This window comes from Globicephala melas, chromosome 2 (genome assembly GCF_963455315.2).
Source record: "Globicephala melas chromosome 2, mGloMel1.2, whole genome shotgun sequence".
Lineage (NCBI taxonomy): Eukaryota > Metazoa > Chordata > Mammalia > Artiodactyla > Delphinidae > Globicephala > Globicephala melas.
This window is the reverse complement of record NC_083315.2, coordinates 175,966,110-175,985,911: the sequence shown is the minus strand read 5'-3', so window position 1 is coordinate 175,985,911 and position 19,802 is coordinate 175,966,110. Positions and strand designations below refer to the sequence as shown.

At 48.3% G+C, this 19,802-nt stretch overlaps 1 protein-coding gene and 1 pseudogene across 1 annotated transcript in view; both read right to left on the bottom strand.

Moving 5' to 3' along the window:
- The window catches only part of TDRD9 (tudor domain containing 9), a 106,840-nt gene that overhangs the window by 9,182 nt on the left and 77,856 nt on the right, over nucleotides 1–19,802 (bottom strand). Inside the window, exons 24-33 of the mRNA XM_030883213.2 lie at nucleotides 16,410–16,583; nucleotides 14,853–14,964; nucleotides 13,437–13,649; nucleotides 13,065–13,154; nucleotides 12,304–12,564; nucleotides 11,019–11,174; nucleotides 9,479–9,549; nucleotides 7,616–7,725; nucleotides 6,967–7,063; nucleotides 5,630–5,768 (exon numbers count right to left, since the gene is read on the bottom strand). Of these exons, the coding sequence (XP_030739073.2) occupies nucleotides 5,630–5,768; nucleotides 6,967–7,063; nucleotides 7,616–7,725; nucleotides 9,479–9,549; nucleotides 11,019–11,174; nucleotides 12,304–12,564; nucleotides 13,065–13,154; nucleotides 13,437–13,649; nucleotides 14,853–14,964; nucleotides 16,410–16,583 (1,423 nt within the window). The remainder of the gene's footprint in view (nucleotides 1–5,629; nucleotides 5,769–6,966; nucleotides 7,064–7,615; nucleotides 7,726–9,478; nucleotides 9,550–11,018; nucleotides 11,175–12,303; nucleotides 12,565–13,064; nucleotides 13,155–13,436; nucleotides 13,650–14,852; nucleotides 14,965–16,409; nucleotides 16,584–19,802) is intronic.
- Nucleotides 2,402–3,253, bottom strand: LOC115867170 (large ribosomal subunit protein eL6 pseudogene; annotated as a pseudogene).

Sequence of the window (19,802 nt, the reverse complement as noted above, 5' to 3'; positions counted from 1 at the left end):
CAACCTTGGATCAAAAACATTCAGGAAAAAAAAATTCCATGAAGTTCCAAAAATCAAAACCTGAATTTGCCATACACTGGCAACTATTTACACAGGGTTCGCATTGTGTTAGGTATTGTAAGTAATCCAGAGATCATCTAAAGTGTGCGGGTGGTGTGCACAGGTTATATGCAAATACTACACCACTTTATATAAGGGACTTGAGCTTCTGCAGATTTTGGTATCTGAGGGGGGTCTTGGAACCAATCTCCCACAGATACCGAGGCAGGACCATATGTTCCTCTCACTTTGTGTGTGTCTTTTCTTCCTTAATTTTTGTTAATATTTATTTATTTGGCTGCATCAGGTCTTAGTTGAGGCACGTGGGGTCTTTCGCTGCAGCACAAGCTTCTCTCTAGTTGTGGCACACGGGTTCCAGAGCACGTGGGCTTAGTAGTTGTGGCACGCAGGCTCTAGAGCACATGGGCTTAGCTGCCCCACAGCATGTGGGATCTTAGTTCACCGACCAGGGATTGAACCCACGTCCCCTGCATTGGAAGGAGGATTCTTAACCACTGGACGACCAGGGAAGTCCCTTGTGTGTGTTTTTTCAATTGAGGTACAATTGGTACATGACACTATGTTAGTTGCAGGGGTACAAAAGAATAATTCGGTGCTTGTATACACCGCACAGTAAGTCCAGTTACCAACGGTCACCATGTACCTGACCCCTTCACCCGTTCCGCCCCTCTCGGCCCCTGCTGTCGCCCTGTTTGCAACGTTCCCACAGAAGCCTAAGGAGTGCCCCCAGAGCAACAACGTGCCATATTTTGTTCCAGCCTGTGCCATAGTGTTTAATGAACCTTCTGCTTTGAGTAATCTGAAACTTAGGAAGAGCAGCGAAGACAGAACAGACGTTCCGTGCACCCCTCCCGGACACGAACGCCTTCCACCCGCAGTCCATCTGTCACTACTCAGAGGCTGACCTGGGCACATCACTATTAACTGGAGTCCAGGCTCCATGTGGATTTGACCACCTTTTCCACTCACGTCCTCTTTCTATCCCCGGACCCAATCCAGGGCACCACACTGCACATGTTGTCACGTCTCCCCGGTCTCCTTTGGTCCAGGGCAGTTTCTTAGCCTTTTCCTGTTTTTTGAGACCTTGACAGTTCTGATTTCTGGTCAGGTATTTTGTGAGATGCCCCCTAGTCTGGGCCTATGTGACGCCTTTCTCATGATTAGGTTGGGGTGGTGAGTTCTGGGGAGAACCCCACAGAGGGGGGGGCCCTTCTCATCCCGTCCCGTCAGGACGTGTGCGCCATCGCCAGGACGGATCACTGGTGATGCTGGCCTTGGCCACTTAGCCGAGGCAGTGTCTGCCAGGCTCCGTGGAAGCCAGTCACTAAGTCTAGTCCACTCTCAAAGCGGGGAGGAGGGAACAGGGGAGGTGTAAGCTCCACCTCCTGGGCACTGCTGGGAATTCTCCTGAGTGGAAGATTTGTCTCCTCGTCCCCATTTGTTTATTCAATCACTTGTTTACACCCTTTGGACACTGTGAGTTATAACCCAATACCCCCTGATTTATTCTGTTGCTCTGTCCCAACCTTGGCCACTGGCCTCCCAGGTCCCTGCGACAGGCTGCACACTTTTGTTTCTTGAGTGCTTCTTTACTTCCTGGCCCTACAAGCAGCTCCAGGCTCATCCTGTGTTTCCTCTGCCCATTTCTCCAAGGAGCCCTGGTTCCTTTTATTGGAAAATCCTATCAGAAACCGCAATCTGGGCCCTGGGTTTGTTCATGGCTACTGGGGTGTCATCATTTCTTGCGCTCAGAGAGCTAGGTTATTGGTGCGTGCGTACGAAATCACGTATACACACGTAACTTACTTGCATGCAGTAAGTTAAACATGAATTCCTACTGAACCATGTCTCTCAGTCACCCTGTCCCACAGGGTGTGTTCTAGCCTTCCTTTCTAAGTCCATCTCTAAGTTTAGTAATAAGAAACCTGGCTCCTGCGTCCAGTTACTCTGTTGCTCAAGCCCAGTAGCACACAGTTTCAGAAATAACTTGCACTCCATGAGAAACAACTTTACCAAGTAGAAGACAGGAGCCTTACCATTTCCAGTCAAAAGGGTTTTCCAAAGCTCCTTTTCCCCTCACCCCCTTCAATGCAATTATCCCCCAAATCCTAGTCGGTGTTGGGTGTGTGTGTGTGTGTGTGTGTGTGTGTGTGTGTGTGTGTGTGTGTGTGTGTGTGTGTGTGTGTGTGTGTGTGTGTGTGTGTGTGTGTGTGTGTGTGTGTGTGTGTGTATTGCATATATCAGAGTTCCACTCTTTCACTGGGCACGGACTATGTTGGGTTTTTTTTAATATTTATTTTTTTTTGGACCCAATTATTTAATTAGGTTCTTTGTAAGAAGTTTAGAACACTGCTTTGTGAGGATAAATTCTGTCTGTGAGAGCGAACACAGAGCGGACGTAGCCCTGGAGCTGAGGAGCAGCTTTGGTTCTTCGCAGAATTTGAGTCCACAGCTTTCTGATCAAGCTTCCGCTGCTCTGTAATCTCGTATTTCTCTCTCTCTGTGTCGAAGATCTCACCTTCCTGGTGCCTGGGCTTACGCAGTTTCTTCTTCTTGAAGTAAGCATCAGTGAGATGTTCTGGGATTTTCACACCACTGATATCAATTTTGGTGGAAGTGGTAATGACAAATTTCTGGTGTGTTCTCCGCAGAGGAACTCGATTGGGGGACAGAGGCCCGGTCACAAGTAGCAAGCCACTGCTCAGCTGCTTCAGGAAAATGACCCTCTTGCCTCTGTGGCGCCCAGTGAGGATCACCAGAATGGTCCCACGAGTGATGCTAGCGCGCGGTTTCCTCACGTGCTTACTGAAGGGTTTTTTGCGGTGACGCAACGGCTTTCGAGGCACATCTTCAGTAGGATGATACCTAGGCATTTTGCGAAGTTTAACCACCCGGGTACCACCATTCTTGTCACCACCAACTGGTTTTGTGACAGTAGCAAGAACCTTCACCTTCTTTTTCTTTTCAACCTTGGATTTAGCTGCTGAATACTTCCTCTCGTACGAGGCCTTTCTGGAATACACAGCCGATCGGGAGTATCTGCCAATTCCTCTGACCAGGACAGGGTTTCGGCTACAGTGGGGCTTCCGCTTCTTAACCTGCTTCACCTTTTTAACCTTGCCACCAGCATCAGCCTTCTTGGCTTCAGGTTTTTCTCCTTAGTATCTGGCTTCTCAGCCTTTTCACCCGCCATCTTGCAAGATGGGAAAAACTATTTTTTTTACTTACTTATTTGGTTGCACCAGGTCTTAGCTGCAGCAGGTGGACTCCTTAGTTGCAGCACATGGGCTCCTTAGTTGTGGCAGGCGAACTCTTAGCTGCGGCATGCACGTGGGATCTAATTCCCTGACCAAGGATCGAACCCAGGCCCCCTGCACTGGGAGCGTGGAGTCTTAACCACTACGCCAACAGGGAAGCCCCAGACTATGGGATTTTTTGTTTTGTTGTTGTTGTTGTTTTTAACATCTTCATTGGAGTAAAATTGCTTTACAATGTTGTGTTAGTTTCTGCTGTATAACAAAGTGAATCAGCTATATACATACATACAACCCTATATCCCTCCCTCTTGCGTCTCCCTCCCACCCTCCCTATCCCACCCCTCTAGGTGGTCACAAGTCACCGAGCTGATCTCCCCGTGCTGTGCGGCTGCTTCCCACTAGCATCTATTTTACATTTGGTAGTCAGACTACGGGTTTTGACAAGCACACAGAGCCATGCATCTACCCCCACAGCACACACACGGCAGCTCCTTCACTCTCCAGTCCCTGTGGTATCCTTTGTGGTCCATCACTCCTCTGCCCCCAGGAACCACGAATCTGTTTTCCGTCCCTATAGTCTGGCCTTTTCCAGAATGTCATATGAATAGAATCATACCATCTGCAGCCCCCGAGTCCTGGCTTCTCTCACTTAATAACATGCATTTAAAATTCGCTCACGTTGTTGCAGGAATCAACTGCTCACTCCCTTTACTGCTGAGGAGTACTCCACTGTATACGGCTGTGCCACAGCTCGTCCATCCCCTGCTGAAGGACATCTTGACTGCTTCCAGTTGTTAGCTATTATGAATGCTGCAATCCATATTCACAAACAGGTCTTATGTGGATGTAAGTTTTCAAATCTCTTTGATAAATACTTAAAAGTAGGACTCCTGGGTCTTACGGTCGGTGTATGTTTAACTTTGAAGAACCTTATCCTCCACAAAACACTAGCCCCGCTCTGCACTCCCACCAGCAGTAACAGTGTTCCCGTTGCTCCACATCCTTGCCAGCACTGGGTATTTTCAGTTTTTTGGATTTTAGCCATTCTAATAGGTCTGCAGAGGTACGTCACTGAGATCTTAACTTGCATTTTCCTAATGACATATGATGTTGAACACCTTTTCATTGGTTTATTGCCATCCATATTTAATTTAGTTGCTTATTTTATTGAGTTTTAAGAGTTCATTACACATTATGAACAAAAGTCCTTCCTTAGATACATATTTGCAAATATTTCCTCCCCATGTGTAGCTTGTCTTTTCATCCTCTTAACAGGGTCTTCTGCAGAGCAGGTTTTAATTTGATAAAGTCCAAATTATCAATTTTTTCTTTCAGATTATGCTTCATTGCATCTACAAACTCATTGCCAAACCCAAGGTCATATAGATTTTCTCCTGTATTTACTTCTAGAAGTTTTACAGCTCCACATTTCATGACTAGGTCTATGATCTAAGGAGTACTTTTAAGCCCCAAAGCCCCTTTACATGAAAGAGCAGTCAAGTTCAATCAACAAAGCCACATGCCCCCTGGAGAAAGGACCAGACCGCAGGCCTCACCCAGCGCCCCTCCCCCACCCCACCCCCTCCTGCACAGCTATGCCAACCTCAGCGACGCCATGGAACTTCTAGCACTCTGGAGGAGTGCTTCCAAACTAGCTGTCCTGAAAGACCAGCTTTGTTTCTCATTTTGTAAAATGCAAGAGAACTGAGTTACTACAACAATGAAATACAAAAACAAAAGCATATAAAACATAAGCCCAAATTTTTCATTATTAAATTCAAAAGCTGTAAAATTACTTTGTCACCCAAGTCTCTAAATGGTCAGCCTTAACTTGTGCACTGATCTGGTCCCAGACCAGCATAGGTACTTCCGCTGCAGAGTCGAGTTTGCACCCAAGGGTCAGCCCAGCAAGCCCCCCACCGTGTGTGTGTGGAAAGGACCGAGTGGGGCAGGACTTTCCTCAGTCCCCAACGGGAACTAGCAAGGATGTCCAGCTGGTCCTGACTTGGGGTGAGGCCTGGGTAGACATGCACGGCAGTCTTGCTGCCTGCTGTTCAGTCCTACTGCCCAGGAAGGCTTACTGTGCCGGGAGGTACCTAATGAGAAATTCAGAGAGCACCACCTGTCAGGAATCTACTTTGCACAGAAAAGTAAAACAGGCAGGTCAAGGGAGAGCGAGCACCTCCAGGACCAGAGGTGTGCGCCTGCATTTTAAGCACGGGGTCAGACACAGCTCCTGTTGCTAAACGGCTGTACCAGCAAAACGAGAGCGAGCAGCAGCTCCCACTCTATGATGACCTCAGCAGCCTTACCTCTATGACATCCTCCACGCTGAACTGCACGTCAAATGCGAGCTCCATGTCATGCTCCGGCAGGAGAGGGGCCCCTGTAGTCGGATTCCACCCCAAACCACAGAGGACTCCAGTATAGCATTTGCCATCTCGATCAACTCTAAATGAAAAGTTTTGAGAAAAGTTAGTATTTCAAAATTGTTAAGCCACGGGGTTTTTTGTTTTTGTTTTTGTGAATGGGCAGCCTGAGTTTATTTTCTATATACAGAGAGTATATATATATTTATTTACTTATTGAAGTATAGTTGATTTACAACATTGTGTTAGTTTCAGGTATACAGCACAGCAATTTGGATATATACACGTATGTATGTGTATATATCCCTCTTCAGACTCTTTTCCCTTATAGGTTATTAGAAAATATTGAGGGGCTTCCCTGGTGGCGCAGTGGTTAAGAATCCGGCTGCCAATGCAGGGGACACAGGTTCGAGCCCTGGTCCGGGAAGATCCCACATGCTGTGGAGCAACTAAGCCCGTGCGTCACAACTACTGAGCTGGCACTCTAGAGCCCGCAAGCCACAACGACTGAGCCTGTGTGTCACAACTACTGAAGCCAGCACTCTAGAGCCCGTGAGCCACAACTACTGAGCCTACATGCCACAATTACTGAAGCCCACGCTCCTAGAGCCCATGCTCCACAACGAGAAGCCACCGCAATGAGCAGCCCACGCACTGCAATGAAGAGTAGCCCCCGCTCGCCACAACTAGAGAAAGCCCGTGCGCAGCAATGAAGACCCAATGCAGCCAAAAATAAATAAATTAATTAATTAAAAAAAAAAAGCAAGCCCTGCTCACTGACACACTTCTCTTTACTAAAGCCTCTAGGAGTTCCTGTCTGATCTTGGCACGAGAAAGAGCCACCGCTGCAGTCTTACCTCGTGGCACCATCGCCAGTGGGACGGGCATGGTTTCCCACTGACAACCAGTGCCAGGAGACTTGGTGTCACAACCACTGCCCACTGACAACAGGACGGCCATGAGCGCGGTGCTGATGCTGGGCCTCCACTCCACCCACTTTGATCCCTTGCCCCACTTCAAGCCACGCTCCCGTGTGAGGCTGCGTGTCCTTGTCAGCTCTCGGAGCTTCTTTCTACACTGAGTCTCAGTGCAGCTCCGCAAATAACCATAATGCCTCCCTCAATCACACTGAAGCTGGGGGAGGTGCGGCCGGCCTCCAGACCTGCCAAGGACACTTTTCCATCAGCGCTTTCTCTCCACAAGGGGGGAGGGGCCCCGTTTCTCCCACTGGGTTCGCATCTTACCAAAGCCCGGGGACAAGACAAGGGAGCGCCCCATACCTGAGCTCCATGACTGGTGCAAACAGCATGCTGAGGAGCGCAGGAAGGCCGGGGATGTGCGGCATCAGCGAGGTCTCCCTCAGCAGCATGGTGGACCCTGCAGACAGTCACGGCCAAGGGAAGCGCTGGGCGCATCGTAATGAGTGTGCCATCTTCCCTCTCCACAACTCCTCCTTGTCCTCAGGCCTCCCTCCCTGTGTTGAGTCCGTCCCCACAGATGTGCCCCAGCAGAGAAGTGCTCCCTGGTGTCGGTCCCCACAGCACCCCAAGAGGAACCCCTTATCCTAAGGCTCAAGCTTTGACCCCGTCTGGGGACCCGTCCTGTCTGGTTACTCTCGCCTTTCCTTTCTCCTCCTTAGGCTATCGGGTTTGTCCCTGGGCCAAGCTCTTGGATTTGCTCTCCTTCGTGGCCAAGCACAGTGGAATGAACGGATGATCAAGGAATCAATCCACGCATCCCTGCACAGCGGGAAAGGTGAAGATGCTCCAGTTCTTCAACTCCCACCAGCCAATGTACTCAGGGAACAGTCTAAAACATGGCACACAGGCGTGAGGCTGTTCACTGATTACAAGACAAACTGTTCCGGGAACTGGAGTCAAGGGGAAGAAGAGAAGAGCAACACCTCAGGGACAGCAGGCCTTCACTCACCGGTGGCGTTAACCGAAAGGGAAGCTGCAACCAGCATCCTCTGGTGGAGGTCCTCGGGGCTGTCGCTGATGATGACAGAGTTGATGCTCTCCTTCTCAATCCGAACACGCCTGAAAGGAGAGCTGTCGGGAGACGGCTGCTCCTCCAACCGCGAGGCAGTGAGTGATGCCAAACCCGCGAGGAACACATTTCAAAGACAGTCCAACATGCAAACACAGGCCCAACAAGCGCAGTACACCACGGCCCCGTCTGCACTGAGCCTCCTCACGCTGGAGCCCTGGGACTGGTCCTCCACCCCTTCCGCTCTTCCACCCCTCGTGTGATCCCAGCCATCCCTGGACCCACGTGCTGACGCTGCCCGAACCTCTCCCTGCGCCCCAGACCTCTGTGCCGTGGCCACCCGCCCCCTTCCCCCCTCAGCAGAGCCCAGCAGGGCGCCCTCCACTCCCGCTCCTCCCCCATCACCAACTCTAATCAGGCACCGGCCTGTTGGGTCCACACCGAAAGCTCTCACAAAGCTGCCCGCTTCTGCACCTCCTGTCGTGGACTCGGCGCGGTCCACGGTGCTCCTGCTCTGGAGCGCAGTGTAAGCAGCCTCAGAGGTCTGCGCCCACCCGAGCGTCCTTCATGCTGGAGCTCTGCACACTTTAAAGTGCTCACAGAGCACTCGGACACCTTGTGAAAATGCAGGTTCGAAAGGGCTGGGTGGGGCTGAGCCCTGCATCTCTAACAAGCTCTTGGGGACGCGTCTGCTGCTGGTCCTGGAGGAGACTTTGAGAAGCCAGGGTCTACCCTGTACCCGAAGTGACCATTTAAAGTGCACACAGGGCTTCCCTGGTGGCGCACTGGTTGAGAGTCTGCCTGCCAATGCAGGGGACATGGGTTCGAGTCCTGGTCTGGGAAGATCCCACATGCTGCGGAGCAGCTAAGCCCATGCACCACAACTACTGAGCCTGCGCTCTAGAGACCGTGAGCCACAACTACTGAGCCTGCGCGTCTGGAGCCTGTGCTCCGCAACAAGAGAGGCCGTGACAGTGAGAGGCCCGCGCACCGCGATGAAGAGTGGCCCCCGCTCGCTGCAACCAGAGAAAGCCCTCGCACAGAAATGAAGACCCAACATGCCCCAAAATAAATAAATAAATAAATAAATTTATAAAAAATTAAAAAAATTAAAAAATAAAGTACACACAGTGAGGCTTCCCACGTGGCTCGTGAGGCTCTGCAGCCCCCGCACTTTCCCTCCACTTCCTCAGAGGTGACCCAAGGCCCATATGCCTGCTGCTGGGATCCTCCCCACCCAGCCCTCACCCTGCCTGCCCTGACAGCTGGACTTCTCCTGGTCTAACTCCTCTGCAGGCTTCAGGTCTCAGATTTCCCTGGAAAATCTCGACGGCCTTCCGACTGTGGACAGGGGCCCCTCTTAGATGCCTTCGTAATGTTCCATGGCCCCTAACAAGACCCTCACCAACCTATCTTGAAATAAGTTGCTTTCTCTGTCCTACCCTCTGCCCACTGGACCCATAATCTGGGGGAGGACACCAACTGTGTTTGTTCACTACTGTTCTCCCCAGCTGCTCCCAGGACACAGGGGGCACTCACAGACCTGCTGAATGTATAACAATTACGGTAAGAACAGAGAAAACGAAGGCTTTGATGAAAGACACTCCAACGTGTCTTATACAGAATGGCTTTCACATAAGAGAGAGTGGGAGCCGCAGATTCGGAGCTAGTGGAGAAGCTGGAAGGAGTCAGAAAAAGTATCACATTCCTACAGGTCAGGTATAAATAAAGTTAGTTTCTGATGAGCTCTGTAAAAAGAGGACCAGAGAAAAAAACTTCATGGGAAACTTAAGTTAATCATACCTGAACTTGGATATTCTGGTCAGACTATGACACCTCAGTTCATAAGGGTTAAAAGGCCCATGAAGTATTGCCTGTACACATAAAACATACAAGATGTTACCAGTAAGTAAAATGTCACTTCACATACATTTTAAAAATCCAAAAGCCAGCTCACAGTTTAAAAAAAGAAAAACGCCACACCTTCGTCAGCCATAACATCTTTGAGGTTTAATGGGAGAAAAATGCCTTAAAGGAGGTATTTTTCTGGTATGCAACTGATTCCTTCCATGGTTTCGCTAACCTTCCTCTCTCTATATATATAAATACATACACACGCTTTGGTCAAAAAAAGGAAACACTGCCAAAGACTTCAGTGAAAGTATTCTTTTCATGGCAGCAGACTATTCCAGTTAAATAAGCAGGTCTACGACCCCACAGCCAAAGGCTGGGGCAGTGAAGAGTGAGTCCCCGTCAGCCCTCCTCCAAACGGGCCAAGTGACTAGAGCACCTCCACGGGACGAAGCTAAGCCTTGACGCTGGTTCTCAAAGCCCACACACCGTGCTTCCCCTTGCTCTGACAGACGAGCACTGGTCGCTGGGACTGAAAATGTTGCCTGCTGTCCGACTGCCTGGTTTTTGTTGCAAATTCCTACACGTCCTGGCTTCTCCTTCGCCTCTTCGGAGCAGGCCCTCAGAACTACCTGAGGCGCTGCCTCCCAGGCTTCGAGTCCTCAGAAGGTCTGCCCAATCAAATACGATCCTCGACTTCCAGCTTGTGCATTGTTGTCACTCAACATCGCCTTTGGAAAGGTTAGTTTTAAAAAAGAACTAGTCATGGGACTTCCCTGGTGGTCCACTGGCTAAGACGCTGCGCTCCCAGTGCAGGGGGCCCAGGTTCAAGCCTGGTCAGGGAACTAGATCCCACATGCTGCAACTAAGACCTGGAACAGCTAGCTAGCTAATTAATTAATAAATAAATAAAATTTTTTTTTTTTTGGAAGAAAGGAAGAACTAGTCAAAGCATTGCTCTATACTAAACCCTGGGTTTTGGTCTTACTAATATAGGCTCTGTTGTGAGAAAAGTAACAGTTAAAAACCAGTAAAGAGGGACTTCCCTGGTGGCACAGTGGTTAAGACTCCACCTGCCAATGCAGGGGACACAGGTTCGAGCCCTGGTCTGGGAAGACCCCACATGCCGCGGAACAACTAAGCTCGTGCACCTCAACTACTGAGCCTGTGCTCTAGAGCCCATGAGCCACAGCTACTGTAGCCCACGTGCCACAACTACTGAAGCCCACGTGCCTAGAGCCTGTGCTCCACAACAAGAGAAGCCACAGCAATGAGAAGCCCGTGCACCACAACGAAGAGCAGCCCCCGCTCACCACAACTAGAGAAAGCCCACGCGCAGCAACGAAAACCCAACACAGCCAAAAATAAATTAATTAAAAAAAAAAACAGTAAAGAAAAAACCACCATGACTACCAGCTACAATTCAGCTTATAAATGTAGAATGATTTTTTTTTAATTTTAACTGTATTTTAAAATAACTCCTATAAATTACCTTGCAGTTTGGGTTACCCAGTTTATTGGAAGAAAAGCTCTCTAACAAAATCCGGATCAGATACTTTTTGTCGTCTTTCAAGGGGGATGGCACGGACATGTCTGTCACATATTCTGCTGATTTGGAAAAGAGACTCTCGAGAACTTCATGGCTTTGCTGAACAAAATAAGAAAAGTTCATTTTGCTAAAAGGAAAACCAGTACTAAAAGCACTTTATTCCAAGCTAATCAAAGTATTTCATAGGCATGACCTTATTCTTAGGTGATCTTTAGATTATTAAGGTATCAAAAGATAATTTTCTCAAGTACATTTTAAAATTCAAACAAAAGAAATAAAACAGAATGCATTAAAGGCTCAATTCATTAGCCTTTACTACCTTTCAGCCATCAAATAACTGAAAAGAGTGAGAAAAAGAATTTTTTGTATACAAAATGTCAGTTTCGGGCTTCCCCAGTGGCGCAGTGGTTGAGAGTCCACCTGCCGATGCAGGGGACACGGGTTCGTGCCCCGGTCCGGGAGGATCCCACATGCCGCGGAGCGGCTGGGTCTGTGACCCATGGCCGCTAAGCCTGCGCGTCTGGAGCCTGTGCTCCACAACGGGAGAGGCCACAACAGTGAGAGGCCCGCGTACCGCAAAAAAAAAAAAAAAAAGTCAGTTTCATATTGGGAATATTACCAGGATCCCCGGAAGTGTTTTCCCACATGGAAACACAACCCAGCCAGCTCTAGAGTGACGTTTTCCTGCTTGTTTGTCCCTTGCCCAACTCAGCACCTCATCCCCAGCAGAAATTACAGAAGGAAAAACAAACCACCTTCAACATGAGCCTCAATGTGGCACCTCAAACCTTCGGATCAAGAAAAATAGCTTCAGAACTGATTGTGAAAGAAACAGCTGAAAGACATTTCGAAATGTTCAAAATACTTGAAACTAATATTTTATATGATTACTTTCCTTAGGGAGATAAATCTTGGAATCCATTTTTTTAAAAATCCCCAAACAGAGAACATTTTCACATATAATCTTCATTCCAAGAAAAAACAAACCGCTCCATAATCAGAGACCAACAAGCACAGCACTTGACCACCATAATTTGGTCTCAAAGAAACTTGAAGACATTTACGAGGGCACCACAGACCTCAACACACTGAACACTGTCCAGCTCTTCACCCCCCAATATCCTGAGAGAGGAAAAGGGCCCCCCTTCTCTCTCACTCCCCCGCCCTCTGCACACACACACTCAGACACACACACACACGCTCCTAAAAGGAGGACGGAAGCGCACACCTTGGACTCATAGGGCTCCTCGGCCAGCTCGGCATAGCCCTCCTTGACGAGGACGTCTCGCACGTTGACGGCGTCCTGCAGCGCCGAGGAGAGGTAGGCGTCCACATGTAGGACGCCGTGCACCACGGAGAAGACCTTCATGAGGAGGGCGCGGCCACTGACCAGCGAGGAGAAGCGCCGGCTGGCCCTGCCGCTCCAGTGCTCGCCGCACACCCGACACCTCGCGGATGGGCGCATCTTGCAAATCTTAAACTCCAAAGCCTACGGGACAGAAGTGCACAGCTGAGCCAGTTTATAAATGTGTGAGACACTCACCCCAAATACCACTGAAAAGTGACCCTGGTGCTGGGATCCTCACCAGTGATCTCCTACAAATCCTACTGAAAACACTTTCAGGGTAAGTGAGGATTTCATAGGTAAAAAACAACTTGTTTTTCCTTTTCGAAAACAAAAAAAGTTTAGAATAACTTTTAGAAAGTGCATGTGGGAAAGCATTAGAAATTACTGCTGAATTAAAACTACCTTTTTTTGCTAAGTGTGAAACACTCCATATATTTTAACTTGCTCCAAAAGCAGTACTAGCAAAAATATCTACAGCAATATATTTTGGGGAAAAAGCAGAAACCAAATTCGGAGAGCACGACGAAACGAATGCCAGCCCTCTGGGCCTTGGCCCTGTCCATAAGCTGAGGGGCAACCACATGGCCTCCAGAACCCTTCTAGCTTTACGCTCTCAGACCACAGGAGCATCTCGACCTTACCTGAAAGGGAAGTTCAAGAAACTGACAGGGAATCTCCATTAAGACGTCCAGAGCTACGTGCGCTCTGTTTCCATAGTCTACAAAGAACACCTAGAGGATGAGGAAAGTGCCTCAGTTAGTACAGGTCCAGGCAAACACTGTGTGCCACCAACCACGGCCACGCGACCGTCCATCCCAGCTGTCGTCACAGGATTCCTAGGAACTGGGGCTTAAATCCTCACGTCACTGAGGGAAGTAACTCTTCTACTAGACCACTTTTCTAACCGTAATTAGTTTATATTTAATTTCCACTTGAGATTAGAAAAGACTTTCTATCAACTGCTATAAGTCTGTTTCATTTCCCTTTCAGTGATTTGTTACAGAAAAACATACCTCAGCAGAATTTCCAGAAACGTAAAGGATTTGTGCTCTGAAGTAGCTTTCTTTATCAAAATCAGCAAAAGGAGCCAGACAGACCAAGTCTGGATGTGGGTGAACGGGCAAGGGCACCAACTTCAGACGGCTGATTTCAGCAGTAAGCTTTTTCAGAATCTCTGAGCTTTTTTCATCAATCCTGTATCCCCAAAAGTGCCCCACTTCAACCACCTAAAAACGAGGAGAAGAGCAGAGATGAACTCTAGCGAGGATTTCCGTCAAGAGGCACAGACTCTCAAACTGCAGCCCTGGCATTCCACCCTACTACACGTCACAAGCCAGATTCCCCGGTCCCTAAGTATTCTACGGGGGAGGGGGTGCCCGGGTTGAGCGAGGTGAGGAACGCTGTCTGGAGGCACAAGACTTGCGGGCACACAAGCACTGTAGGCTCTGGGGGGCACGTGAGAGCAGGGCTGTTCCATCCCTGACCAGACCCCAGGGGCCCCAGGCGCCCTCTGGGTGGCGAGGGCTGGGTGCGGGGTGAACGCACAGCCCCCTGGAAGAGCAGTGAGGGGACGGGAGAGTGGATGTCCTCGCCTGCTGCCGCTGCAAGAGGGCCAGGGCCGCACTGCTGGAGCTCTCCGGTCTCCTGGCATCAGGTTTCTAGGGGAAGGGGGCCAGGGCCGCACTGCTGGAGCTCTCCGGCCTCCTGGCATCAGGTTTCTAGGGGAAGGGGGCCAGGGCCGCACTGCTGGAGCTCTCCGGTCTCCTGGCATCAGGTTTCTAGGGGAAGTCTCCCAGGGAAGGGTAACTACAGATTTACCAGGAAGCCCGATGCATTTTAACTGAAATTTTATTTTGAAGGAGTAAAAACTATACCCCAATGAATAATGGTGCCAATGCTAGTTTTGTGGATGTAAATTGAATTACACAAGCAAACAGCACTATGCCAATTAACATTTTTACATGTATCTTGTCGCCAAAACTGATTTTAAAATGTACTAACATTTTAAAAATTAAACTTTGACTCTAGAATGAATATTTGTGTTTACACATTTGTGTTACAGCCACATTTCAATTCAGCAAGTGAGAGTAATTCAAGCTCACCCAGATTTGCTACAGGTAACCCTTAAACAAGGCAGGTTTGCTCTGCGAGGGTCCGCTTACCCAGATACTTTTCAACAGTAAAGACCACAGGACTGCATGGTCTGTGGCTGGTCGAATCTGAGGATGCGGTGGGACCACGGATACGGAGGGCCGACAGTGAGTTACCCATGGATTAGCCCCACACTGTTCAAGGGTCCAGTGTAGATGACTAAGGTACACAGGCTGTGGGCGAGTGTCTCTATACATCCACTATCTCACGTATACAACATGACAGCTCTAGATTAAGAAGACAGAAAAGCACTGATGATTGGACCACACCACTCTTACCTCTGTAACATCAATTGTTAAGAAGAGATCTGTCATCAGCTGGGATCTGTCTAACGTGTTGAATGAGACTTGCACAGGATCAACTGTCTGCTTCTGGAAGTCCACATTCACCCTATTTAACACATTTTAAAAGGCAATAAAAGTATTACAAAGAAAACATGTTTACATATATGAAGTTACTGCTTGAACTATTCCACTGTTTCTATAAGAAAAGAACATTTTAATAAAATACCTAAAGCCAGAGATGACGAACGAAGTCAATCTTATCTGAAATGTGAGTTTCTGATGGTTTCCTGAGCTGCCCTGGGGGAGGGTGTGTACCCCAGTAGTTACATACTACCCTTCAGGAATATATTCTAAAGGTCAAGACTGTTACGGAATATCTACTTTTTTTTTTTCCCCCGGAATATCTACTTTTAAGGATATAAATTCTAAATCTAGGACCCGCAATGTTTCCTAACTTGTGGTTTCAGAGGTGACTGACTCTGACTTTTAGAAAACTACAAGAATCTAAGCCTATTTAATGTTGTTAGGAAACACATACATGATTTTCTAATAACTGAAGAATTATCATTCATCCCTTGAAGCAATAATATAATAGATGCTAAAATTCCAGGAGATGAATATAAATTGATAAAAAGTTTCCTTTCCTAATAATTTTATTCTTAAATGAAGAGGAAGAATTATAAGAGATCTGATCCACCTCTCTTCCCAATTTTCCAACCCACTTATTAAACAAGAGTGACTCAGGCTAAGTTACCCAGCAAGACAGGCCTACTCCACGTTATTACAGACTGAACCCACTCAACTCCCAAACTCGCAGAATCAAACCATCCCACACTGGATGAAACTCGATGGAACATACTTCCCTACCTCAACAATTCCTCAAATCCCTGTCAAATTCCTCATGGGGTTAAAAAGATTACAAACACGAAAAGATGCGGGAGAATTCCTACATACAGCACTGTGTGAATATGACTAAAAGGCAAAGTAATCTGTCAGAAACACTGAAGGACGATTTAATTTGGTCCAAGAGAAGCCAGCCTGCGAACTGCACAGCAGCTGCCTGGGGGCCAAGCAGACCCGTGCAGGCAGTCCGGCCCCCCCACCCTGCTCAACAGGGACGGGTGGCCTGTGCTGGCAAGCGGCGGGCTGCTCGCAACTGCACCTGCGTCTTGTCCCGCTGCTGGCTCTGCTAAAGGCAAGGGAGACTCTCCTCTGCTTAGGAAGAGAAAGGCAGTAACTGTAAGGAGGAAGAAAGGAAACTAACATTAGGGTCAATCCCTTCGATTTAAACTGAAAATGACACAAATGGTTCTACCCAATCCTCCAAACAGCCTTGTACAACAGGTATCATAGCTATTAAACAGATGAAAACACTGAGGTTCAGAGAGGTCAAGTAATGTGCCCAAGCACACACAGCTAGATGATGAAACCAGGCTACCACGCCAGTGCTTTTAGTGTGAACTTAAGCAAGGTTAAACAGTTGTTTAAAAATAATATTGAGAATGTGAAAGCAGGTGGACAGAGTTGTGCCCGCCTCCCTTCTGGAAATACCTTGTATTCCTGAGCTTGGAAACAGCCCCTCCTTGCACCTTCCCTTCAATCTCCTCTGCAGAATGAACACTGAGTTCAAGGGAAATTTTCAGCTGAGACATCTTAATGGCCATATACACTGCAGGAAGAGTTTTAAACCTCTCTGTTGGATTGCGTGAAAACTCCACAAAGGCTCTGTTCCACAAATGTAAATAAAAAAATAAGTTTATGAGGCATGTTAATTTCTCTCAAGTTTAGACAGAGATTTTCAGTAACACCTCTCTTCAAAATACCAGCAACTCTTCCTTCAATAATTAATCAAGAAGACTTATTTAAGGGAAAATTATTCACTTAAGAGAAATAAAAGTTACAATGACATACCATTAAATTAAAACCAAGTATCATCCTCATGTATTACTCAGTATAATGCAGAATAAAGATTAAGTTCAAAAGGAATTTTCGGCTAAGAAATCTTAATTCTCATCATTAGAACAAAGTGACAGATTCAGGTTTTTGTTTTCTTCTATTTTATTGTAAAATAAAAATCAGACAGAGAAAAGCACACAACTGAGTAGTTCAGTGATCTTTCTGATCTCCCTCCAAAAAACCATCCAGTTTATCACCCAGTAATGTTGAGGCATGCCCCACCTTACGACCCAACCACATCGCAGTGTCCTATTATCACATTCCTCCCTCTGGGGGAATAAGAATCAAACATGCAGTAAGGGGACTTTCCTGGTGGCTCAGTGGTTAAGAATCTGCCTGCCAATGCAGGGGACATGGGTTTGAGCCCTGGTCCGGGAAGATTCCACATGCCGCGGAGCAACTAAGCCCGTGCACCACAACTACTGAGCCTGCGCTCTAGAGCCCGTGAGCCACAACTACTGAGCCCGTGTGCCACAACTACTGAACCCCGCGCACCTAGAGCCCATGCTCCGCAACAGGAGAGGCCACGGCAATGGGAAGCCCACACACCGCAACGAAGAGTAGCCCGCGCTCGCTGCAACTAGAGAAAGTCCGCGCGCAGCAACGAAGACCCAACGCAGCCAAAAAATAAATTAATTAAAAAAAAAAAAAAAACGTGCAGTAAGGGTGCCTGCCAGACACTTCCTGGTAAAAAGGAAAAAGTCTTCAAGTTTACATTTGTTTGTATATGCATGTCAACACCTCCCGGAGCAAAACATCATACTCAGAAAAATAGACTTATGACTGCTTCAACTATGGTCATGGAAATGTGTGATTTGGGGTGACCTGGAAGGACCCTGAGCTGATGAAGAGCAGCCTGTCGCGTCCCATCCCGTCCCGTCCTCCGGCCTCTCTGCAGCCTCCTGTCTCCACCGCACTGTCCCCCTGCCCTCGGCTCCCTTTCAAGCCTCCTCCACCGACCCTGGGTGAGCTCACAAGTGAGCACGTGCAGTCTCCTCCTGTCCTCAGCTCCCTTTATTCACTTCCATTTCTGCCATCTTTCTCTAGAAGGAGCCCAAGTCTCTCCTTAGAAATAATTTCTTTCAAATACTCTAGAGCACATTTCCAAGACTCTCGTCTTCCCTGAGTATTTTCAACTCAACACGTGGCGAGAGCCAAACCCGCGACATTCCCCACGCCCCCCTCAGCCCCCAGCCCTGCCCTCCTGTCCACTCCCTCCGGCTGAAGTCCTGGCCCTCGTTGGCTCCTATCTCATCTTGGTCCTCCACGGGCCATCAACAGCCGAATCCAAGAGCTCTTCCCTCCCATCCGCTGCCTCCTTGGACGACCTCGGCTTGGACGACTGCCAAGTTTATGCTGGACGGCTTCGTCTCCTCTTCATCACTCCCCAATTAAGTTCTACAAAACACAGTTCTAGTCAGAACACCCAGGGCTCTCTAAATACCCACTACTGGCGTTCATACTTGTCAGCTGGCTACAAATACCATCTGAAAGACAGCGCCTGACGCCCACTCTTCAGACTCAATCTGACACAAAACCAGCTCCCGGCAAGAGGGCTCTGGCTGCACCTGGCACACACCCTACGCCTTCCCAAACCACAGCTCTGCTCACACTGGGCTCCTGCCCCACCTGCCAGGGCTGCCTCCCCTCCAGGCCCCTCCAACTCCTCCAGAGGAAGGCCCAGGTGAATGTCACTGCTCCTACTCCGAGCCTCAGATACGATATCTTCTTCCAACCCCCCAGGCCTCTCCCAGGACACTTCACGATGGGCAAACATCTGTGGAACTGATTTTACTCTCCATGCCGACCACTAATTTGAAAATGTCTCACAGGAGGAAACGTGCGCCCACGTACGGCCTGTGCCCCAGTGCCCTTGGCCCTGCACACAGCAGGCCTGCTGGATCCCAAGGGGGAGGGCAGTCTTGACTCAGCAACTGCTCCAGTGCCCTTGGCCCTGCACACAGCAGGCCTGCTGGATCCCAAGGGGGAGGGCAGTCTTGACTCAGCAACTGCTCCAGTGCCCTTGGTCCTGCACACAGCAGGCCTGCTGGATCCCAAGGGGGAGGGCAGTCTTGACTCAGCAACTGCTCCAGTGCCCTTGGCCCTGCACACAGCAGGCCTGCTGGATCCCAAGGGGGAGGGCAGTCTTGACTCAGCAACTGCTCCAGTGCCCTTGGCCCTGCACACAGCAGGCCTGCTGGATCCCAAGGGGGAGGGCAGTCTTGACTCAGCAACTATTTTATGTCATTCTCTGCCTTTAATATTTGATGCACAGGACTGGTATCACCAGAAGAACACTGTTACATCCCCAAGTAATTGGTATGACATTGGTATTATGACTGAACACCAGAAATCTATGAGGAATCGAATAAAATATAATTAGAATACCTATATAGATAACCCTGACAGAAAGAAGAAGAAATGAACACCAAATGCAATCCAGCAGTGAGGATTAACGAAAGAGGCTGCTGCAAGCTTAGCGAGAGCCCAGACTGCACCATCCAAATCAGCACGGAGAGCACCCACGCACGCAGAGCTGCAGGCTCAGCAAGGCAGATGGACTTTCCATATTCAAGAAAGATGGTGTAGCTACGAGGATCCAATTTTTAAGTAAGTAATTTTGTATATGTGATTAAGAATTTGACTGCTAATTTATATAAGAATATTTAAGAAAACTTGAGACACTGTACGTTTAATTAAATCCGTAACAGTTGTTAGAAGCACCTAGAAAGACTTTACTTATTAGGGTTACATACTTGCCACGTGAGGCATTTACATGCGCACAAAGAAAATCAATATGTTAATCACAGGAATGGAACTTAAAATGTGCGAGGCAATTAATCCAAAATTTAAGCAGAATGAATATGCTCAACTTGAGTTATTGGACATTAATCAAAGAAAAACTAAACGTATTTCTTATTTACTAGATTTACAAAACTCTGTAAATTAATAAAATGTGTAGGACACGAGAAAATTTTTTCCAATTTT